We start from the raw sequence: 20,338 nt of genomic DNA on the forward strand, positions 1-20,338 counted from the left end.
ATATATATATATATATATATATATGTATATATATATATATATATATATATATATGTATATATGTATATATATATGTATATATATATATATATGTATATATATATATATATATATATATATATATATATATGTATATATATATATGTATATATATATATATATATATATATATATATATATGTATATATATATATATATATGTGTATATATATATATATATATATATATATATATATGTGTATATATATATATATATATATATATATATATATGTGTATATATATATATATATGTATATATATATATATATATATATATATATATATATATATATATATATATATATATATATATATATATATATATATATATATATATATATATATATATATACACACACTTTTTCTCTCGGATATATATTTATACTTATATTGTATATAGCTGTTAAATGTTTATACCTACATCCATTCTACTTTTTTGCTGCCCTTTTTTATTCTTTATACATATATTTTCTTGTTTATTGTAAATTTGTGTTTGTACATTGAGAGCTGAGTGGAAACCGGAGACAAATTCCATGTATGGTAGCAGTTGTGTTCTCTCTCTCTTGGTTGCGTTGTGTTTATTCGGTCACACTTGATCGATTGATGGCTCCAACCAGACGTTTATTCATAGGACAGCATATAGATAGCTGGTAACAGACAGAACAGCTTCAGTTACTCTCACAGACAACGTCGTGGTCACAAGCTCCGGAGCACTGTCAAATTAAAGAGACCAATACTTAAGCTAGCTGTTGTTAGCATGTTACTAATGCTAAATCATTTATCAGTTAAAAACATTTGCTCTAGAAATTATAAATAAAAACAATTATACGAACAAAAAGGGCTTATACAGATATCTCTCTATATATATGTATCTCAGATATCGAATGAGATGTTTCACAACGGAGCTTGTCACAGATCAACCTACCATGGAGACGGCTTGCTTCAGACTAGTTCAGGAAAACGGCCGCACCACTAAAGTCTGCAAGCAGCCAGCAGAGGGCGCTAATGTTACACACAACACACTTGTATCCGTGGGGAACTAATGATAACAAGTTGTAAATGATATTTAAAGGAGGAAATAATATGAAAATGATAAGGATTAGCAATAACTTAAATAATATAGTAATACTAGCAACCAATGGCCAGTGATGGCAAGTGGAATCATTAACTCTGTTACATATGCGTAAGCGTACATGGCCAATAAAGCTGATTCTGATTCTGATTACATATATTTTATTTTATTTGATAAATGTCATAAAATAGTGGAAAATATACATATCTTCCCACAGCCTAAGATTATGTCTTATAAATACATTCATATATTATCAAACACTAGACTATTCATCCTTTAAGATGATATATTTAATTATATTCTTGAGCATTGATATTTGCATTCAGAAGATCCAGAGCTTCACAGCAGAAGAAAACATTGTCCATCGAAAAAGTAACTTTTTACCTCAAAATACATGTTTTGTTGTTGAAATTATCAGGTTCCTTCTCTGCTGGCAGAAAGACAATCCTACCGAGCACGAGACAGTGTCGTCACTCAAGCTTGTTTCTGATTGGAGGAATTTAGTGCGTTAAAATTGCCCCCTGTCTCCCGGCTGGCGACCGGGGGAAGCTGGAGCAGCTGAGCACCGAGCTGCTGCTGTGAGGGGCGCGGCCTCCCCCTCTCGGCTCCCTGCTGCCGGTTAGCGTCTCTGTATCCGTCACTGGAGGACGGAGCGCTCCGTCCATCCATCCATCCATCCATCCATCCGTCCATCCATCCATCCGTCCATCCATCCATCCATCCATCCAGCCATCCATCCAGCCATCCATCCATCCATCCATCCATCCAGCCACAGCAGCGGCGGAGATGGCGGACCCCGCAGCGGAGACCACCATCAAAGTGGTGTGCCGTTTCAGGCCGCTAAACAGCTCGGAGGTGGCCCGGGGAGACAAGTACATCCCGAAGTTTCAAGGGGACGACTGTGTGCATATTGCGGTGAGTGTGCTTCTCTGTTCCCGGCTCTGGGTTCAGAAGATACACTGAACTGAGCACTTCTTCTGCTTTTCATGTAGTAAAAGTCATTCAATTATCATTTAAGTGTTAGTTATCATTCGGATGGATGTTGTCCTTAGTTTGGGTTTTAAAAAATGTCTGTTTTGGTGTCTGAAATACCAAACGCACCTTTAAAAAGTGAAGTTAAAGTAACATAAAGTGCTTTTAAGCCCAGGGTGTTAACACAGACCAAACTAAATGCAACATTCTAGCAATTGAATGTGACTGCTAAACATTTAACATGTAAATAGATCACTAGGAGGAGCGGTTTGGAGAATGGAATGGACCTTGACATTGTCAAACTAAAATAAAAACTGTCAGTTTTCACAAACTTTCATTCGTTTCATTTGTACTCAGCGTCACCTGCAATTCCCCCGCCTCACAAGCTAACGCCAGCTAATTTGAGGCTAGCGCTCACCTTGGCATGCTAATGTATTTGTATATAATATACTACTAGCACGCTAACATGGTAGCACAGGTGAAGCCGACAAACCAAAGCCTTGAATAGTAAAGCTGTATTTGTGCTGATGAAAGATGAAGCATCTGAGATGAATCTGACAAAATGAGTTTGAAAATGAATGAATGAATGAATGAGGCCAGACACAATTGAAGGCAAAACCTAAATAAATGAGTAGAGAAACGTGATAAACGCAGAATCTTCCACAAGGTGGACAAGGTGGATGCTTTGATGGATATGAAAAATAAGTGAATCATATTTCACCAGATCCCAACACTAGTACACTAGTGCAGTATGGGAGATATGTTGCACTCTTCACCATCAGTTGAATCTCTAGCTGTTATATGGCAGGTGTTGCATCATATTGACAATTTTACTTGGCAAAATACAACTCCTGATGTTTATGACTATTGAAAACAAAAATGAATGACCGCTTTGTTCCGTGACATTGACTCCCAGTCATAGGCCAACTGATAGCTGCTTATGTCATGTGGAACAGTGTTTCTCCGGACCATTCAGTGCAGATCATATCTCAGATGTGTGTTGCTTTGAGTTAAGTAACACCATCAACAAAAGATTCCAATATAACTCCTCACTGCCAACGGGTAAACTGTGTGTTTGTTGCTCGTTAGACAGCCTTTCGCATTCAAGGTTTCATGTGAAAAATAAAATAAAAGATTCTCTGTGAGCCAGACGTGACAACATTCACTTTTTAAGTATCAGATTCAAAAGCAAGTATAACTTTTTAATTTGCATTTTTGATCCGCATCAGTAGATTTATAATCGTAAATGTATTTGTCTTGATATGAAGCTTGATTGCAGTGTTTATAGGGGCTGCAGGTTGGAGCAGGGGCCGGGGAGCTCATTCTGCAGTGCACATACATTAACCTGCTGCTGGTGGAATCTATGTGAAACAGTAGCACTACAGCTTTAATGCATCTGCTGAGCTGTACTCACAGTCTATGTCTGTGTTTGTCTTCAGTGTCGTTAACCGGCGTCTCACCTGCATGTGGAGGATCTGCATTGTAATGCAAACATCATTTACAATGACAGAGTTCTACCTGTGTTTGTGCTGTGTGTAGCAGCCAGTGGGACTGTGTGCAATGATGTTACTCTCTGACAATATTTGCCCAATTCAACGTTGGTTGGCTGGGGTCTGATGCTGCCTTCTGTTGTGCTGCCAAGATGCAATACTGCGACATGATCACTATGTCTCCGAAACAGGAAATGCAAATCGGGTGAGTTGCAGAAGCATTTAGGTTATTCAAATATCCAGATTAGATTAGATTTTCTGTCCCTGGCAGTATCAAAGGCCGCTGTAGTAGTTACATACTTTGACTCGTCCGTTCCTCATCAAGGAGCTGACTGTACAGGCTTGATTTGCTTCTGTGTTTTTATTTGTCATACGTTATTGGAAGGACACTGATTTGTGTGAATTTGTGTTGAACAGCTGGCGGGGGTTTGATGTTGGCTTTAAACCTTAGAATGAACATTCTTATATGAAGTTGAAGCTCTCTTCGGTCAACTTTTACAAAAAATGATTTCCGTTGAAATCTACATGCACGGATTTCTGATCACTTAAATTGAACCCTGCATTGTTTGCATTCACGGTTTTGAGGGAAGACTTAGAGAATCTGACATTCTGAATAAAAATTGGGGGAATCATGATTCTGTCAAATTAAATATTGTATCTAATGTGCTGTAGTTGCTTTACTGGGGCGCTAACTTTAGCTGAATAGCTGCCCCTGTGGCTACTAGTGTCATTTAACAAATCATTGTAAATGCTTAAGTGCTGAAAAACATAAAGTAGCACAAGTAGAATCAATGAGCTGATTCAGTTACAGATACACAACGATACCAGACCTCAACTGTAAGGATTAAAAGACGTAAATAGAAGTCAAATGCCAGGTCTCGCTAGTAAATCTAGCAACACACTAGCCCAATCGGGCAAGTGGTGAAAAAATAATCAAACAGTTTCTTTACCGGAGCTGATGTCGGAAGGTTTACGAGCAGCGTAAGCTAGCATCACAGTTATCCTGCTAACAGGAGTTTGGTTTTGGTGGCGTTAAAGGATTTGGGCAAAACTTCAGATGTATTTAATTAAATACAGATAAAACTTGACAAGTGCAAGAGCAAGTGAAAAAAAATAATATTAACATTCAACCCTGAATAGCTACCTAAAATAAAAAAGCTAATGTTAGCTAACATTAGCCACCATACATTGCTGGTCAGAGCTCCGAGGGTATCACATTGAACAAGGCTATGTTTTACTGCTCATGAATCCACCTCCTCGTCTGTAAGAAGAACAATGTGTCATTTATTCCCTCACAAGTGTCATGGTGGTAAATAAGCAAACCACAGGACGTTAGCCATGTTACACGCATCCTTCATTGATAAAAGCACATCTTGTAACTCAAAGTACATCCCCTGGCAATCAAAACAGGACTGTCGAGCTGCTAACGTACAGTGGAGTTATGTTGAGTTATGTAGCAATATGAAGAATTCATGTCACTGGTGCTCATCACTGCCTCCTCTTCACAGGGTAAACCGTACCACTTTGACCGCGTGTTCCAATCCGACACAACCCAGGTGCAATTCTACAACGCCGTGGCTCAGAAGATTGTCAGAGGTAAGATGTACAGTAGTGGGATGCAGATGTAGTCCAAGTGGCTGACACACTAAAAGCCCAAACCTTTGATCTTTGTCTTGGTGTGTACAGATGTTCTGGGGGGCTACAATGGGACCATATTTGCCTACGGGCAGACGTCCTCTGGTAAAACACACACAATGGAGGTAATATTTGTTTCCACCTTGTCCAAAATGTGTCAGAATACAGGAAGAGGAACTAGCACAGAGGAGGTTTGGAGTACTTTACCAGGTGTTTTAGGGTCTGCGGATTTTTAAAGGCAGATATAACAACGATAGATTGGAGAACGAAAGAACTGATTAATCGGCCGATTGATTCTTTTGGATTGTTTGAGTTTTTATGGAGTTGGTGATTTTTCTCTGAAACAATGATCTCCGATGTAGTCTAGATTGAAAAACCTTCTTCAAAGTCTGTCAGGCGACCCCTCTCCCGGTCTCGAAGTACCCGTCTTTCACAGCTGTTAAGATTATTATGAGGAGTTAATCACATGCACACAAAGATTCTATCACGACACACTCTCTAGTTACCACTGAACAAAAGATAGAGACTGAAACATACCCCGTTGTCTCGTCTTCATGTACTTGTCTCCTGAAGGGGAAACTCCACGACTCAGATATGATGGGAATCATTCCCAGAATTGTCGAGGACATCTTCAACTACATCTACTCCATGGATGAGAACCTGGAGTTTCACATCAAAGTAGGTTAACCTCCCAATGGGAGCTCGGATGCTCCAAAGCATCAGCGAGTACACATCATAATGACAATGATAACTCTCACTGGATGCTTTTTCTTTGCAGGTTTCATATTTCGAAATCTATTTGGACAAAATCAAGGACTTGTTGGACAGTATGTTTCAAGTCTCTCGTGGTTTAGTATCATCATCATTCAGACCCCGATGCAAACAACACCACTGTCTCAGACCTGATGTCTGCTTTCCTTCTCCTCCGCAGTGTCAAAGGTCAACCTCTCTGTGCACGAGGACAAAAACAGGGTGCCCTATGTCAAGGTGGGACACACGTTGAGAAATGTCCCTTTGGGTACAACATGAGATCTTGTTTATCTTTCATGTTGTTCTCAAGTGTAAGTTTTATTTAAGTAGCTGGACGGATGAAGAGAGAGTATTAAAAAGACGAAGAAAACAAGGAAAATAAGTTTTCTCTTCATAACGTTCCCTCTGAAAATATCAGCATGTCCTTTCCTTCTTCAGTTAATAATTGTCTCTCTGTGAAGTCGGCTCGCTGAACACAGCGGCTCCTTGTGATTGCGTGTGTCTCCAGGGGTGTACCGAGCGCTTCGTGAGCTGTCCCGACGAGGTCATGGACGCCATCGACGAAGGCAAAAGCTGCAGACACGTGGCTGTCACAAGTGAGTTCAGGCGCTGAGCGCCCGCGGGGCCTGCTGCCTCTCACGGGTTCAACCTCACCGGGTCTCCTGACTACAGTGAGACTCCCATCAGCCGAGACTCTCTGTGTGTGTGTGTGTGCTGAACGCAGAGCAAGACAGAGGAGTGAAGTCAGTGGCTCATAAAACACACTTAGTGTTGCTAAGCTGAGCTTAATTGTTGTCTTTGATTTCACAGCAAATATCTTCTAAAATAAAAAAGTAAAAAAAGATTTATTTATTTCCAGAATCAGGTCCCACGCTGGTGAACCGGAGGTTCGTGACTTAACATCTCTATTTTTACAGAGTAGTGTTTATAGAGGAAGTTGGACTCAAAGTGTCATTCATCATGTTCACTCAGTTATCTGAAGTTTGGAGAGTTTATTTATGACCTATGTAACTTTTTATTACTTTTTTCAATATCATTGACTATATTAATCTCAATATCATGCACAATATTACTTTTCTATTTTAGTTTACTTATCTTACACATTTCTATCTTACATGTATTGTTATTCCATTCGACCCTGGTGTTAGTGTTACTTCTTATACACTTCATATTTATTAATGTGCTCAATCTCTGGCAGAAGAATTTCTTTCGGGAAATATAAAGTTCGTTCTTCTTTTGTCTGTTCTGAATCTGAGGTGGCAAGCTCGTACGAGCCCACCGTAGGGACAGGAGTGAGGGAAAGAATGTCCCTGTGTGACGTTCAATGTCTTTGCTCTGCTCATCTTCAGTTTACGTCTACATCTTGAGTATTATTGGCCTTTTGTGTAATAAGAGGACACAACATTCTTAAGTAGGCCAATCAACAGAATACTGTAGGTTGGTTGTCTACAGTAGCCTAGAGCTGCATGTTGCACATGGAGCCAATGTGGTCCTCCCTTGATTTTGTATTTCACCTCTATAACAAATAAAGAAAATTAAAACATGTTCAACATTGAGACAGCTGCGGTCCAGATATCCAGATTTTTAATCAACAGTCACAGTCAAGTTCCAAAAACAATGAATCATACATTTCCCATAATGCAACTGGCTAGCATTAGACCTTCCCTCCCTGGCACACTTCCATGTCTTTCAAGGGTTTTTGTGTTGTAAATTCATAAGAACCCTGAAGACATCCCAATGAAATGGAGCACCATGACCAGTGAACTGCTCTTCATGCTTCAAAGGTCCCTTTAAGGCCACATGTGTCACACTCATACGCTGCATGTGACACCAGTGCACACACCAGCACTGCACATGCTCTGTGACAATAGCTGTCTCCTTTCACACTGCAAAACATCATCATCATCGTCACATGATTCCTCTCTGTGATTCAGTCCCTAATGTATGATTTAGGTCAAATAATATTAAAATAATATAGAAATTTCAACTGGTTTCCCTCGCAAATCAACTTTCAAATACATGTCTTTAGTCTCAGGGGTCGACCTGCCTGAGTCTTCTTTCTACACTCGTTTTTAATAGATTAGCTAAATAATTAAAGTGCAGAAACAGATTACATGTTAATGTGGCTTGGGTTGTGTTTAAAAACAAATAAATAGACTAATACATTTGTTAGAGCCATTAACATTCATGAGTCAATGTTTTTATACTAATTATAGTTGATAATAATATTATTGTTAATACAAATAATTAGTATAACTAGAAAATGCATTTCCTGCTGAAAATGCGTTGGCATGCTGAAAGCTGAAATGAATTGTAAAAAATTGCTGAAAATTAAGAAATGCGAGACTACCCGTCTGAAAAATGTTGAAGCTCGAAAGCATTTAAACTGCACTGGTAGTTAGGGTTAGGGTTAGGGTTGTTATGAAAACTGGTACCGTCTGCTTTCTTTGAGAAATGAGTGGTCAGATTTAACATGGAGTCTAATGGAGCAGTTTGTTGGAGTTCATGTCGCTCTGCGGCTCCTTGAGCCAAATGTGTAAATCTGTGGGATTCCACAGTCATTTGTCTACGACAAGGACAAGATTAGCTACTTCTACATGCAGAAATTATGCATGAAGAGTGAAGATTGTGGACACAGTGGCAAAAGACAAATGTTTTTTTCACAAGAATCTCAAGCTGCTCTTCACTCTAGCGGTGACATCACGCACTCTAAGCTGCGCAATACACACCCATTATAAAAGCAGAAAAGGGCTGAAAAAATCATAGAAGTTAAATTGCTGCAGTTCAAAAAGTGTAAAAGATATCAAAAAGCTGAATTATGTGGCAATAGCTCAGGATTTTCTCAACATTTAAAAGTTAAAATGGTGTCTGTAGCTGAAAGTATGAGGAAGTAGAAGGATTTGAAAGATGAAAAAGTTTAAGAGGATTTGAAAATGTTCTCCATAGACATCCCATTCAAAAAAAAGTTGCAAAAAGCTTAATAATTCAAAAAGTTTAAAGGTTAGAAATATGAAAAGTCATAGCAGACATGAGCTGAAAGAGCTGAAGATTTTGATAGTTGAACGGTTTCTGTAGCTTAAAATATGAAGGAGCAGAAGAGTTTCAAAAAGCGTACGGAAGAAATATAAAAATAATACTAGAAAATGCATTTCCTGCTGAAAATGCGTTGGAATGCTGAAAGCTGAAATGAATCTCAAAAACATTGCTGAAAATAGATATCCAATTTTAAAAAAATTGCAAAAAGCTTAATAATTCAAAAAGTTGAAAGATTACAAATATGAAGTCATATGTAGCTGAAAGTATGAAGAAGGCTTTGAAAGTTGAAGAAGTTTAACAGGATTTGAAGATTTTCTCCATAGAGATCCCATTCAAAAGAAAATTGCAAATAGCTTAATATTTCAAAGAATTTAAAGATTACAAATATCAAAATTCATATCACCCCTCTCCTGAAAGAGCTGAATATTTTGATTTTTGAACGGTTTCTGTGGCTTAAAAAATGTCAACAGTAGTGATATTTGTAGTAGTACTAGAAGTTGTAGTTGTAGTAGAAGTATTATTAGTAGTAGAAGTATTACTGGCATTAGAATAAGTACTAGTTATCGTTTAAATACAGTTAATCCATAGGGCTTTTATTTTGAAAGGGTGGGGCTGGGTGGGGGAGAGAGGAGTAGGAGACAGAATCAGAAAGTATGAAACACACATACAGAGGTTATTAAATGACAGGCTTCATCACAAGCATTCCAGTTAGAATTCACTCTGTGGGGCTTTTATTTTAAAATGGAGTGGGGGGAGGGGAGTCCTGTAAAAAGCTGTAAGATCTGAATGACTGTATGAGAGAGACACAGAGAGAGAGAGACATACAGAGATAGAGGGAGAGAGACATACAGAGAGAGAGAGATAGAGGAGTGTGTGTGTGTCTGTGAGTCTGTGTGTTTATCAACATCACTAATGAGCTACATCAGAAACACCTGTGTCCTTGCAGCCTTTTCATGGAGATTAAACAGGGAAACACCTCTCAAACAAATCCTTAAAACTCCCATAACCGTAGCTCCTATTGCTCCGATATTAATAAATGAGAGGAAGGATGAGTTGAATAACAGATCCTGTAAAAATTGTGTCTGTAGTGTAAAAAATGTGGCTGAACTGGCGATTTAGAAATGGGGTACCGTGTTCTGTGGAAGATGTTTTTGAAGCAAAATTTAACATTGGTCTCTATGGAGCAGAAAGTTGGTTTTCCGCTCAACTACAGGCTTCTGTGCCAAATGTGTAAATCTGTGGGATTCCACAGTGATTTGTCTACGACAAGGACAAGATTAGCTACTTCTACATGCAGAAATTATGCATGAAGAGTGAAGATTGTGGACACAGTGGCAAAAGACAAATGTTTTTTTCACAAGAATCTCAAGCTGCTCTTCACTCTAGCGGTGACATCAAGCACTCTAAGCTGCGCAATACACACCCATTATAAAAGCAGAAAAGGGCTGAAAAAATCATAAAAGTTAAACTGCTGCAGTTCAAAAAGTATAAAAGATATCAAAAAGCTGAATAATGCGTCAATAGATCAGGATTTTCTCAACATTTTAAAGTTTAAATGGTGTCTGTAGCTGAAAGTATGAGGAAGTAGAAGGATTTGAAAGTTGAAGAGGATTTGAACATTTTCTCCATAGAAACCCATTCAAAAAAAAAATTGCAAAAAGCTTAATAATTCATAAAGTTTAAAGGTTAGAAATATGAAAAGTCATAGCACCCCTCTGCTGAAAGAGCTGAACATTTTGATAGTTGAACGGTTTCTGTAGCTTAAAATATGAAGGAGCAGAAGAGTTTCAAAAAGCGTACGGAAGAAATATAAAAATAATACTAGAAAATGCATTTCCTGCTGAAAATGCGTTGGAATGCTGAAAGCTGAAATGAATCTCAAAAACATTGCTGAAAATAGATATCCAATTTTAAAAAAATTGCAAAAAGCTTAATAATTCAAAAAGTTGAAAGATTACAAATATGAAGTCATATGTAGCTGAAAGTATGAAGAAGGCTTTGAAAGTTGAAGAAGTTTAACAGGATTTGAAGATTTTCTCCATAGAGATCCCATTCAAAAGAAAATTGCAAATAGCTTAATATTTCAAAGAATTTAAAGATTACAAATATCAAAATTCATATCACCCCTCTCCTGAAAGAGCTGAATATTTTGATTTTTGAACGGTTTCTGTGGCTTAAAAAATGTCAACAGTAGTGATATTTGTAGTAGTACTAGAAGTTGTAGTTGTAGTAGAAGTATTATTAGTAGTAGAAGTATTACTGGCATTAGAATAAGTACTAGTTATCGTTTAAATACAGTTAATCCATAGGGCTTTTATTTTGAAAGGGTGGGGCTGGGTGGGGGAGAGAGGAGTAGGAGACAGAATCAGAAAGTATGAAACACACATACAGAGGTTATTAAATGACAGGCTTCATCACAAGCATTCCAGTTAGAATTCACTCTGTGGGGCTTTTATTTTAAAATGGAGTGGGGGGAGGGGAGTCCTGTAAAAAGCTGTAAGATCTGAATGACTGTATGAGAGAGACACAGAGAGAGAGAGACATACAGAGATAGAGGGAGAGAGACATACAGAGAGAGAGAGATAGAGGAGTGTGTGTGTGTCTGTGAGTCTGTGTGTTTATCAACATCACTAATGAGCTACATCAGAAACACCTGTGTCCTTGCAGCCTTTTCATGGAGATTAAACAGGGAAACACCTCTCAAACAAATCCTTAAAACTCCCATAACCGTAGCTCCTATTGCTCCGATATTAATAAATGAGAGGAAGGATGAGTTGAATAACAGATCCTGTAAAAATTGTGTCTGTAGTGTAAAAAATGTGGCTGAACTGGCGATTTAGAAATGGGGTACCGTGTTCTGTGGAAGATGTTTTTGAAGCAAAATTTAACATTGGTCTCTATGGAGCAGAAAGTTGGTTTTCCGCTCAACTACAGGCTTCTGTGCCAAATGTGTAAATCTGTGGGATTCCACAGTGATTTGTCTACGACAAGGACAAGATTAGCTACTTCTACATGCAGAAATTATGCATGAAGAGTGAAGATTGTGGACACAGTGGCAAAAGACAAATGTTTTTTTCACAAGAATCTCAAGCTGCTCTTCACTCTAGCGGTGACATCAAGCACTCTAAGCTGCGCAATACACACCCATTATAAAAGCAGAAAAGGGCTGAAAAAATCATAAAAGTTAAACTGCTGCAGTTCAAAAAGTATAAAAGATATCAAAAAGCTGAATAATGCGTCAATAGATCAGGATTTTCTCAACATTTTAAAGTTTAAATGGTGTCTGTAGCTGAAAGTATGAGGAAGTAGAAGGATTTGAAAGTTGAAGAGGATTTGAACATTTTCTCCATAGAAACCCATTCAAAAAAAAAATTGCAAAAAGCTTAATAATTCATAAAGTTTAAAGGTTAGAAATATGAAAAGTCATAGCACCCCTCTGCTGAAAGAGCTGAACATTTTGATAGTTGAACGGTTTCTGTAGCTTAAAATATGAAGGAGCAGAAGAGTTTCAAAAAGCGTACGGAAGAAATATAAAAATAATACTAGAAAATGCATTTCCTGCTGAAAATGCGTTGGAATGCTGAAAGCTGAAATGAATCTCAAAAACATTGCTGAAAATAGATATCCAATTTTTAAAAAATTGCAAAAAGCTTAATAATTCAAAAAGTTGAAAGATTACAAATATGAAGTCATATGTAGCTGAAAGTATGAGAAGAAGGCTTTGAAAGTTGAAGAAGTTTAACAGGATTTGAAGATTTTCTCCATAGAGATCCCATTCAAAAGAAAATTGCAAATAGCTTAATATTTCAAAGAATTTAATGATTACAAATATGAAAAGAGCTGAATATTTTGATTTTCGAACGGTTTCTGTGGCTTAAAAAATGTCAACAGTAGTGATATTTGTAGTAGTACTAGAAGTTGTAGTTGTAGTAGAAGTATTATTAGTAGTAGAAGTATTACTGGCATTAGAATAAGTACTAGTTAACGTTTAAATACAGTTAATCCATAGGGCTTTTATTTTGAAAGGGTGGGGCTGGGTGGGGGAGAGAGGAGGAGGAGACAGAATCAGTAAGTATGAAACACACATACAGAGGTTATTAAATGTCAGGCTTCATCACAAGCATTCCAGTTAGAATTCACTCTGTGGGGCTTTTATTTTAAAATGGAGTGGGGGGAGGGGAGTCCTGTAAAAAGCTGTAAGATCTGAATGACTGTATGAGAGACACACACAGAGAGAGAGAGACATACAGAGATAGAGGGAGAGAGACATACAGAGATAGAGGGAGAGAGACATACAGAGAGAGAGAGAGAGAGAGAGAGAGAGGAGTGTGTCTGTGAGTCTGTGAGTCTGTGTTTATCAACATCACTAATGAGCTTAATCAGAAACACCTGTGTCCTTGCAGCCTTTTCATGGAGATTAAACAGGGAAACACCTCTCAAACAAATCCTCAAAACTCCCATAACCGTAGCTCCTATTGCTCCGATATTAATAAATGAGAGGAAGGATGAGTTGAAGAACGGATCCTGTAAAAATTGTGTCTGTAGCGTAAAAAATGTGGCTGAACTGGCGATTTAGAAATGGGGTACCGTGTTCTGTGGAAGATGTTTTTGAAGCAAAATTTAACATTGGTCTCTATGGAGCAGAAAGTTGGTTTTCCTCTCAATTACAGGCTTCTGTGTCAAATGTGTAAATCTGTGGGATTCCACAGTCATTTGTCTACGACAAGGACAAGATTAGCTACTTCTACATCCAGAAATTATGCATGAAGAGTGAAGATTGTGGACACAGTGGCAAAAGACAAATGTTTTTTTCACAAGAATCTCAAGCTGCTCTTCACTCTAGCGGTGACATCACGCACTCTAAGCTGCGCAATACACACCCATTATAAAGTCAGAAAAGGGCTGAAAAAATCATAAAAGTTAAACTGCTGCAGTTCAAAAAGTATAAAAGATATCAAAAAGCTGAATAATGCAGCAATAGATCAGGGTTTTCTCAACATTTTAAAGTTTAAATGGTGTCTGTAGCTGAAAGTATGAGGAAGTAGAAGGATTTGAAAGTTGAAGAGGATTTGAACATTTTCTCCATAGAAACCCATTCAAAAAAAAAATTGCAAAAAGCTTAATAATTCATAAAGTTTAAAGGTTAGAAATATGAAAAGTCATAGCACCCCTCTGCTGAAAGAGCTGAACATTTTGATAGTTGAACGGTTTCTGTAGCTTAAAATATGAAGGAGCAGAGGAGTTTCAAAAAGCGTACGGAAGAAATATAATTATTACTAGAAAATGCATTTCCTGCTGAAAATGCGTTGGAATGCTGAAAGCTGAAATGAATCTCAAAAACATTGCTGAAAATAGATATCCAATTTTTAAAAAATTGCAAAAAGCTTAATAATTCAAAAAGTTGAAAGATTACAAATATGAAGTCATATGTAGCTGAAAGTATGAAGAAGGCTTTGAAAGTTGAAGAAGTTTAACAGGATTTGAAGATTTTCTCCATAGAGATCCCATTCAAAAGAAAATTGCAAATAGCTTAATATTTCCAAGAATTTAAAGATTACAAATATCAAAATTCATATCACCCCTCTCCTGAAAGAGCTGAATATTTTGATTTTTGAACGGTTTCTGTGGCTTAAAAAATGTCAACAGTAGTGATATTTGTAGTAGTACTAGAAGTTGTAGTTGTAGTAGAAGTATTATTAGTAGTAGAAGTATTACTGGCATTAGAATAAGTACTAGTTATCGTTTAAATACAGTTAATCCATAGGGCTTTTATTTTGAAAGGGTGGGGCTGGGTGGGGGAGAGAGGAGGAGGAGACAGAATCAGAAAGTATGAAACACACATACAGAGGTTATTAAATGACAGGCTTCATCACAAGCATTCCAGTTAGAATTCACTCTGTGGGGCTTTTATTTTAAAATGGAGTGGGGGGAGGGGAGTCCTGTAAAAAGCTGTAAGATCTGAATGACTGTATGAGAGAGACACAGAGAGAGAGAGAGACATACAGAGATAGAGGGAGAGAGACATACGGAGAGAGAGAGAGAGAGATAGAGGAGCACATGTGTGTGTGTCTGTGAGTCTGTGTGTTTATCAACATCACTAATTAGCTACATCAGAAACACCTGTGTCCTTTCAGCCTTTTCATGGAGATAAAACAGAGAAACACCTCTCAAACAAATCCTCAAAACTCCCATAACCGTAGCTCCTATTGCTCCGATATTAATAAATGAGAGGAAGGATGAGTTGAAGAACAGATCCTGTAAAAATTGTGTCTGTAGTGTAAAAAATGTGGCTGAACTGGCGATTTAGAAATGGGGGTACCGTGTTCTGTGGAAGATGTTTTTGAAGCAAAATTTAACATTGGTCTCTATGGAGCAGAAAGTTGGTTTTCCTCTCAATTACAGGCTTCTGTGTCAAATGTGTAAATCTGTGGGATTCCACAGTCATTTGTCTACGACAAGGACAAGATTAGCTACTTCTACATCCAGAAATTATGCATGAAGAGTGAAGATTGTGGACACAGTGGCAAAAGACAAATGTTTTTTTCACAAGAATCTCAAGCTGCTCTTCACTCTAGCGGTGACATCACGCACTCTAAGCTGCGCAATACACACCCATTATAAAAGCAGAAAAGGGCTGAAAAAATCATAAAAGTTAAACTGCTGCAGTTCAAAAAGTATAAAAGATATCAAAAAGCTGAATAATGCGGCAATAGATCAGGGTTTTCTCAACATTTTAAAGTTTAAATGGTGTCTGTAGCTGAAAGTATGAGGAAGTAGAAGGATTTGAAAGTTGAAGAGGATTTGAACATTTTCTCCATAGAAACCCATTCAAAACAAAAATTGCAAAAAGCTTAATAATTCATAAAGTATAAAGGTTAGAAATATGAAAAGTCATAGCACCCCTCTGCTGAAAGAGCTGAACATTTTGATAGTTGAATGGTTTCTGTAGCTTAAAATATGAAGGAGCAGAAGAGTTTCAAAAAGCGTACGGAAGAAATATAAAATAAAGAAGAACTAGAAAATGCATTTCCTGCTGAAAATGCGTTGGAATGCTGAAAGCTGAAATGAATCTCAAAAACATTGCTGAAAATAGATATCCAATTTAAAAAAAATTGCAAAAAGCTTAATAATTCAAAAAGTTGAAAGATTACAAATATGAAGTCATATGTAGCTGAAAGTATGAAGAAGAAGGCTTTGAAAGTTGAAGAAGTTTAACAGGATTTGAAGATTTTCTCCATAGAGATCCCATTCAAAAGAAAATTGCAAATAGCTTAATAATTCAAAGAATTTAAAGATTACAAATATGAAAAGTCATATCACCCCTCTCCTGAAAGAGCTGAACATTTTGATATTCGAATGGTTTCTGTGGCTTAAAAAATGTCAGCAGTAGTGATATTTGTAGTAGTAGTACTAGAAGTTGTAGTTGTAGTAGAAGTATTATTAGTAGTAGAAGTATTAGTAGCATTATAATAAGTAGTAGCAGTAGTGATATTTGTAATAGTAGTCGTAGAAGTTGTAGTTGTAGTAGAAGTATCATTAGTAGTAGAAGTATTAGTATTTAGAAGAAGTAGTAGTAGTAATAGCTGTAGTAGTGGTCGTAGTATATAATATAACAGTAGTAGTAGTAGTATTAGTAATGGCAGTATTTGAAAAAGTCAAATTTTGAGCTTAATGTTTAGTTAATCCATGGGGCTTTTATTTTGAAAGGGTGGGGCTGGGTGGGGGGGAGAGGAGACATAATCATAATGTTTGACACATAAACAGAGGTTATTAAATGACAGGCTTCATCACAAGCATTTCAGTTAGAATTCATTCTGTGGGGCTTTTATTTTGAAATGGGGTGTGGGGGGGGGGGAGAAGGGGAGAGGAGATGGACTCATAATGTTAGATAAACATAAACAGGTTATTAAATGTCAGGCTTCATCACAAGCATTTCAGTTAGAATTCATTCTGTGGGGCTTTTATTTTGAAATGGGGTGTGGGGGGGGGGAGAAGGGGAGAGGAGATGGACTCATAATGTTAGATAAACATAAACAGGTTATTAAATGTCAGGCTTCATCATAAGCATTTCAGTTAGAATTCATTCTGTGGGGCTTTTATTTTAAAATGGGGTGTGTGTGTGGGGGGGGGATCCTCTAAAGATCTCTAAGAACCTGAATGACTGTATGAGAGAGAGAGAGAGAGAGAGAGAGAGAGAGAGAGAGAGAGAGATAGAGAGAGAGGAGTGCGTGTGTCTGTGAGTCTGTGTGTTTATCAACATCACTAATGAGCTTGATCAGAAACACCTGTGTCCTTGCAGCCTTTTCATGGAGATTAAACAGGGAAACACCTCTCAAACAAATCCTCAAAACTCCCATAACCGTAGCTCCTATTGCTCCGATATTAATAAATGAGAGGAAGGATGAGTTGAAGAACAGATCCTGTAAAAATTGTGTCTGTAGTGTAAAAAATGTGGCTGAACTGGCGATTTAGAAATGGGGTACCGTGTTCTGTGGAAGATGTTTTTGAAGCAAAATTTAACATTGGTCTCTATGGAGCAGAAAGTTGGTTTTCCTCTCAATTACAGGCTTCTGTGCCAAATGTGTAAATCTGTGGGATTCCACAGTCATTTGTCTACGACAAGGACAATATTAGCTACTTCTACATCTAGAAATTATGCATGAAGAGTGAAGATTGTGGACACAGTGGCAAAAGACAAATGTTTTTTTCACAAGAATCTCAAGCTGCTCTTCACTCTAGCGGTGACATCACGCACTCTAAGCTGCGCAATACACACCCATTATAAAGTCAGAAAAGGACTGAAAAAATCATAAAAGTTAAAATGGGACAGTTCAAAAAGTATAAAAGATATCAAAAAGCTGAATAATGCGGCAATAGATCAGGGTTTTCTCAACATTTGAAAGTTGAAATGGTGTCTGTAGCTGAAAGTATGAGGAAGTAGAAGGATTTGAAAGTTGAAGAGGATTTGGACATTTTCTCCATAGAAACCATTCAAAAAAAAAATTGCAAAAAGCTTAATAATTCATAAAGTTTAAAGGTTAGAAATATGAAAAGTCATAGCACCCCTCTGCTGAAAGAGCTGAACATTTTGATAGTTGAACGGTTTCTGTAGCTTAAAATATGAAGGAGCAGAAGAGTTTCAAAAAGCATACGGAAGAAATATAATTATAAAAAAAATAAAAATAAAATAAAGAAGAACTAGAAAATGCATTTCCTGCTGAAAATGCGTTGGAATGCTGAAAGCTGAAATGAATCTCAAAAACATTGCTGAAAATAGATATCCAATTTTAAAAAAATTGCAAAAAGCTTAATAATTCAAAAAGTTGAAAGATTACAAATATGAAGTCATATGTAGCTGAAAGTTGAAGAAGTTTAACAGGATTTGAAGATTTTCTCCATAGAGATCCCATTCAAAAGAAAATTGCAAATAGCTTAATAATTCAAAGAATTTAAAGATTACAAATATGAAAAGTAATATCACCCCTCTCCTGAAAGAGCTGAACATTTTGATATTCGAATGGTTTCTGTGGCTTAAAAAATGTCAGCAGTAGTGATATTTGTAGTAGTAGTAGTAGAAGTTGTAGTTGTAGTAGAAGTATCATTAGTAGTAGAAGTATTAGTATTTAGAAGAAGTAGTAGAAGTAGTAGTAGTAATAGCTGTAGTAGTGGTCATAGTATATAATATAACAGTAGTAGTAGTAGTAATAGTAATGGCAGTATTTGAAAAAGTCAAATTTTGAGCTTAATGTTTACATACAGTTAATCCATGGGGCTTTTATTTTTGAAAGGGTGGGGCTGGGTGGGGAAGGGGAGAGGAGATGGACTCATATTGTTAGATTAACACAAACAGGTTATTAAATGACAGGCTTCATCACAAGCATTTCAGTTAGAATTCACTCTGTGGGGCTTTTATTTTGAAATGGGGTGTGGGGGGGGGGGGAGAAGAGATGGACTCATAATGTTAGATAAACATAAACAGGTTATTAAATGTCAGGCTTCATCATAAGCATTTCAGTTAGAAATCATTCTGTGGGGCTTTTATTTTAAAATGGGGTGTGTGTGGGGGGGGGGGATCCTCTAAAGATCTCTAAGAACCTGAATGACTGTATGAGAGAGAGACACAGAGAGAGAGACATACAGAGATAGAGGGAGAGAGACATACAGAGAGAGAGAGAGAGAGGAGTGTGTGTGTGTGTGTGAGTCTGTGTGTTTATCAACATCACCAATTAGCTTAATCAGAAACACCTGTGTCCTTGCAGCCTTTTCATGGAGATTAAACAGGGAAACACCTCTCAAACAAATCCTCAAAACTCCCATAACCGTAGCTCCTATTGCTCCGATATTAATAAATGAGAGGAAGGATGAGTTGAAGAACAGATCCTGTAAAAATTGTGTCTGTAGTATAACAAATGTGGCTGAACTGGCGATTTAGAAATGGGGTACCGTGTTCCGTGGAAGATGTTTTTGAAGCAAAATTTAACATTGGTCTCTATGGAGCAGAAAGTTGGTTTTCCTCTCAATTACAGGCTTCTGTGTCAAATGTGTAAATCTGTGGGATTCCACAGTTATTTGTCTACGACAAGGACAAGATTAGCTACTTCTACATCCAGAAATTATGCATGAAGAGTGAAGATTGTGGACACAGTGGCAAAAGACAAATGTTTTTTTCACAAGAATCTCAAGCTGCTCTTCACTCTAGCGGTGACATCACGCACTCTAAGCTGCGCAATACACACCCATTATAAAAGCAGAAAAGGGCTGAAAAAATCATAAAAGTTAAACTGCTGCAGTTCAAAAAGTATAAAAGATATCAAAAAGCTGAATAATGCAGCAATAGATCAGGATCTTCTCAACATTTTAAAGTTTAAATGGTGTCTGTAGCTGAAAGTATGAGGAAGTAGAAGGATTTGAAAGTTGAAGAGGATTTGAACATTTTCTCCATAGAAACCCATTCAAAAAAAAAATTGCAAAAAGCTTAATAATTCATAAAGTTTAAAGGTTAGAAATATGAAAAGTCATAGCACCCCTCTGCTGAAAGAGCTGAACATTTTGATAGTTGAACGGTTTCTGTAGCTTAAAATATGAAGGAGCAGAAGAGTTTCAAAAAGCGTACGGAAGAAATATAATTATAAAAAAAATAAAACTAGAAAATGCATTTCCTGCTGAAAATGCGTTGGAATGCTGAAAGCTGAAATGAATCTCAAAAACATTGCTGAAAATAGATATCCAATTTAAAAACAATTGCAAAAAGCTTAATAATTCAAACAGTTGAAAGATTATAAATATGAAGTCATATGTAGCTGAAAGTATAAGAAGAAGAAGGCTTTGAAAGTTGAAGAAGT

General features: G+C 37.0%; 1 protein-coding gene across 1 annotated transcript in view; it reads left to right on the plus strand.

Annotated features, from left to right (window-relative positions):
• Positions 1-1,899: 1,899 nt before the first annotated feature.
• The window catches only part of LOC142943745 (kinesin-1 heavy chain-like), a 36,565-nt gene continuing 18,126 nt past the window's right edge, over positions 1,900-20,338 (plus strand). Inside the window, exons 1-7 of the mRNA XM_076085436.1 lie at positions 1,900-2,028; positions 5,084-5,171; positions 5,262-5,335; positions 5,784-5,888; positions 5,989-6,037; positions 6,142-6,197; positions 6,469-6,556. Coding sequence (XP_075941551.1) covers positions 1,900-2,028; positions 5,084-5,171; positions 5,262-5,335; positions 5,784-5,888; positions 5,989-6,037; positions 6,142-6,197; positions 6,469-6,556 — 589 coding nt within the window. The remainder of the gene's footprint in view (positions 2,029-5,083; positions 5,172-5,261; positions 5,336-5,783; positions 5,889-5,988; positions 6,038-6,141; positions 6,198-6,468; positions 6,557-20,338) is intronic.

Source organism: Anarhichas minor, unplaced genomic scaffold (genome assembly GCF_050575085.1).
Source record: "Anarhichas minor isolate MPS153535 unplaced genomic scaffold, ASM5057508v1 ptg000155l, whole genome shotgun sequence".
NCBI lineage: Eukaryota > Metazoa > Chordata > Actinopteri > Perciformes > Anarhichadidae > Anarhichas > Anarhichas minor.